This window comes from Apaloderma vittatum, unplaced genomic scaffold, assembly GCF_000703405.1.
Source record: "Apaloderma vittatum isolate BGI_N311 unplaced genomic scaffold, ASM70340v1 scaffold21321, whole genome shotgun sequence".
NCBI lineage: Eukaryota > Metazoa > Chordata > Aves > Trogoniformes > Trogonidae > Apaloderma > Apaloderma vittatum.
Genome location: NW_009698788.1, coordinates 6,557 through 6,824, shown reverse-complemented (window position 1 = coordinate 6,824; position 268 = coordinate 6,557). Strand labels below are relative to the sequence as shown.

Here is a 268-nt window from a genome sequence, read left to right as displayed (position 1 = left end):
ACCCTCCTCCGCCTTCTCCTTCTTTCACCACCCCCCTGCCGCCTCCCTCCTACATGCACACGGGCCATTTGCTTCTCAATCCCACCAAATACCACAAGAAGAAGCATAAACTTTTACGCCAGGAGGCTTTCCTCACGACGAGCCGCACCCCGCTCTTGTCCATGAGCACGTACCCCAGCGTCCCGCCCGAGATGGCGTACGGCTGGATGCTGGAACACAAGCACAGGCATCGCCATCAACACCGGGAGCACCGCTCCTCCGAGCCGAC

General features: G+C 60.4%; 1 protein-coding gene across 1 annotated transcript in view; it reads left to right on the top strand.

The window, feature by feature from the left end:
* Nucleotides 1–268, top strand: part of LOC104280494 (histone-lysine N-methyltransferase ASH1L-like) — a gene marked incomplete at both ends in the record, with an annotated part of 10,170 nt that overhangs the window by 3,996 nt on the left and 5,906 nt on the right. The window contains 1 exon segment of the mRNA XM_009878161.1: nucleotides 1–262. This exon segment is cut by the window's left edge and continues 10 nt beyond it. Within this exon segment, the coding sequence (XP_009876463.1) occupies nucleotides 1–262 (262 nt within the window).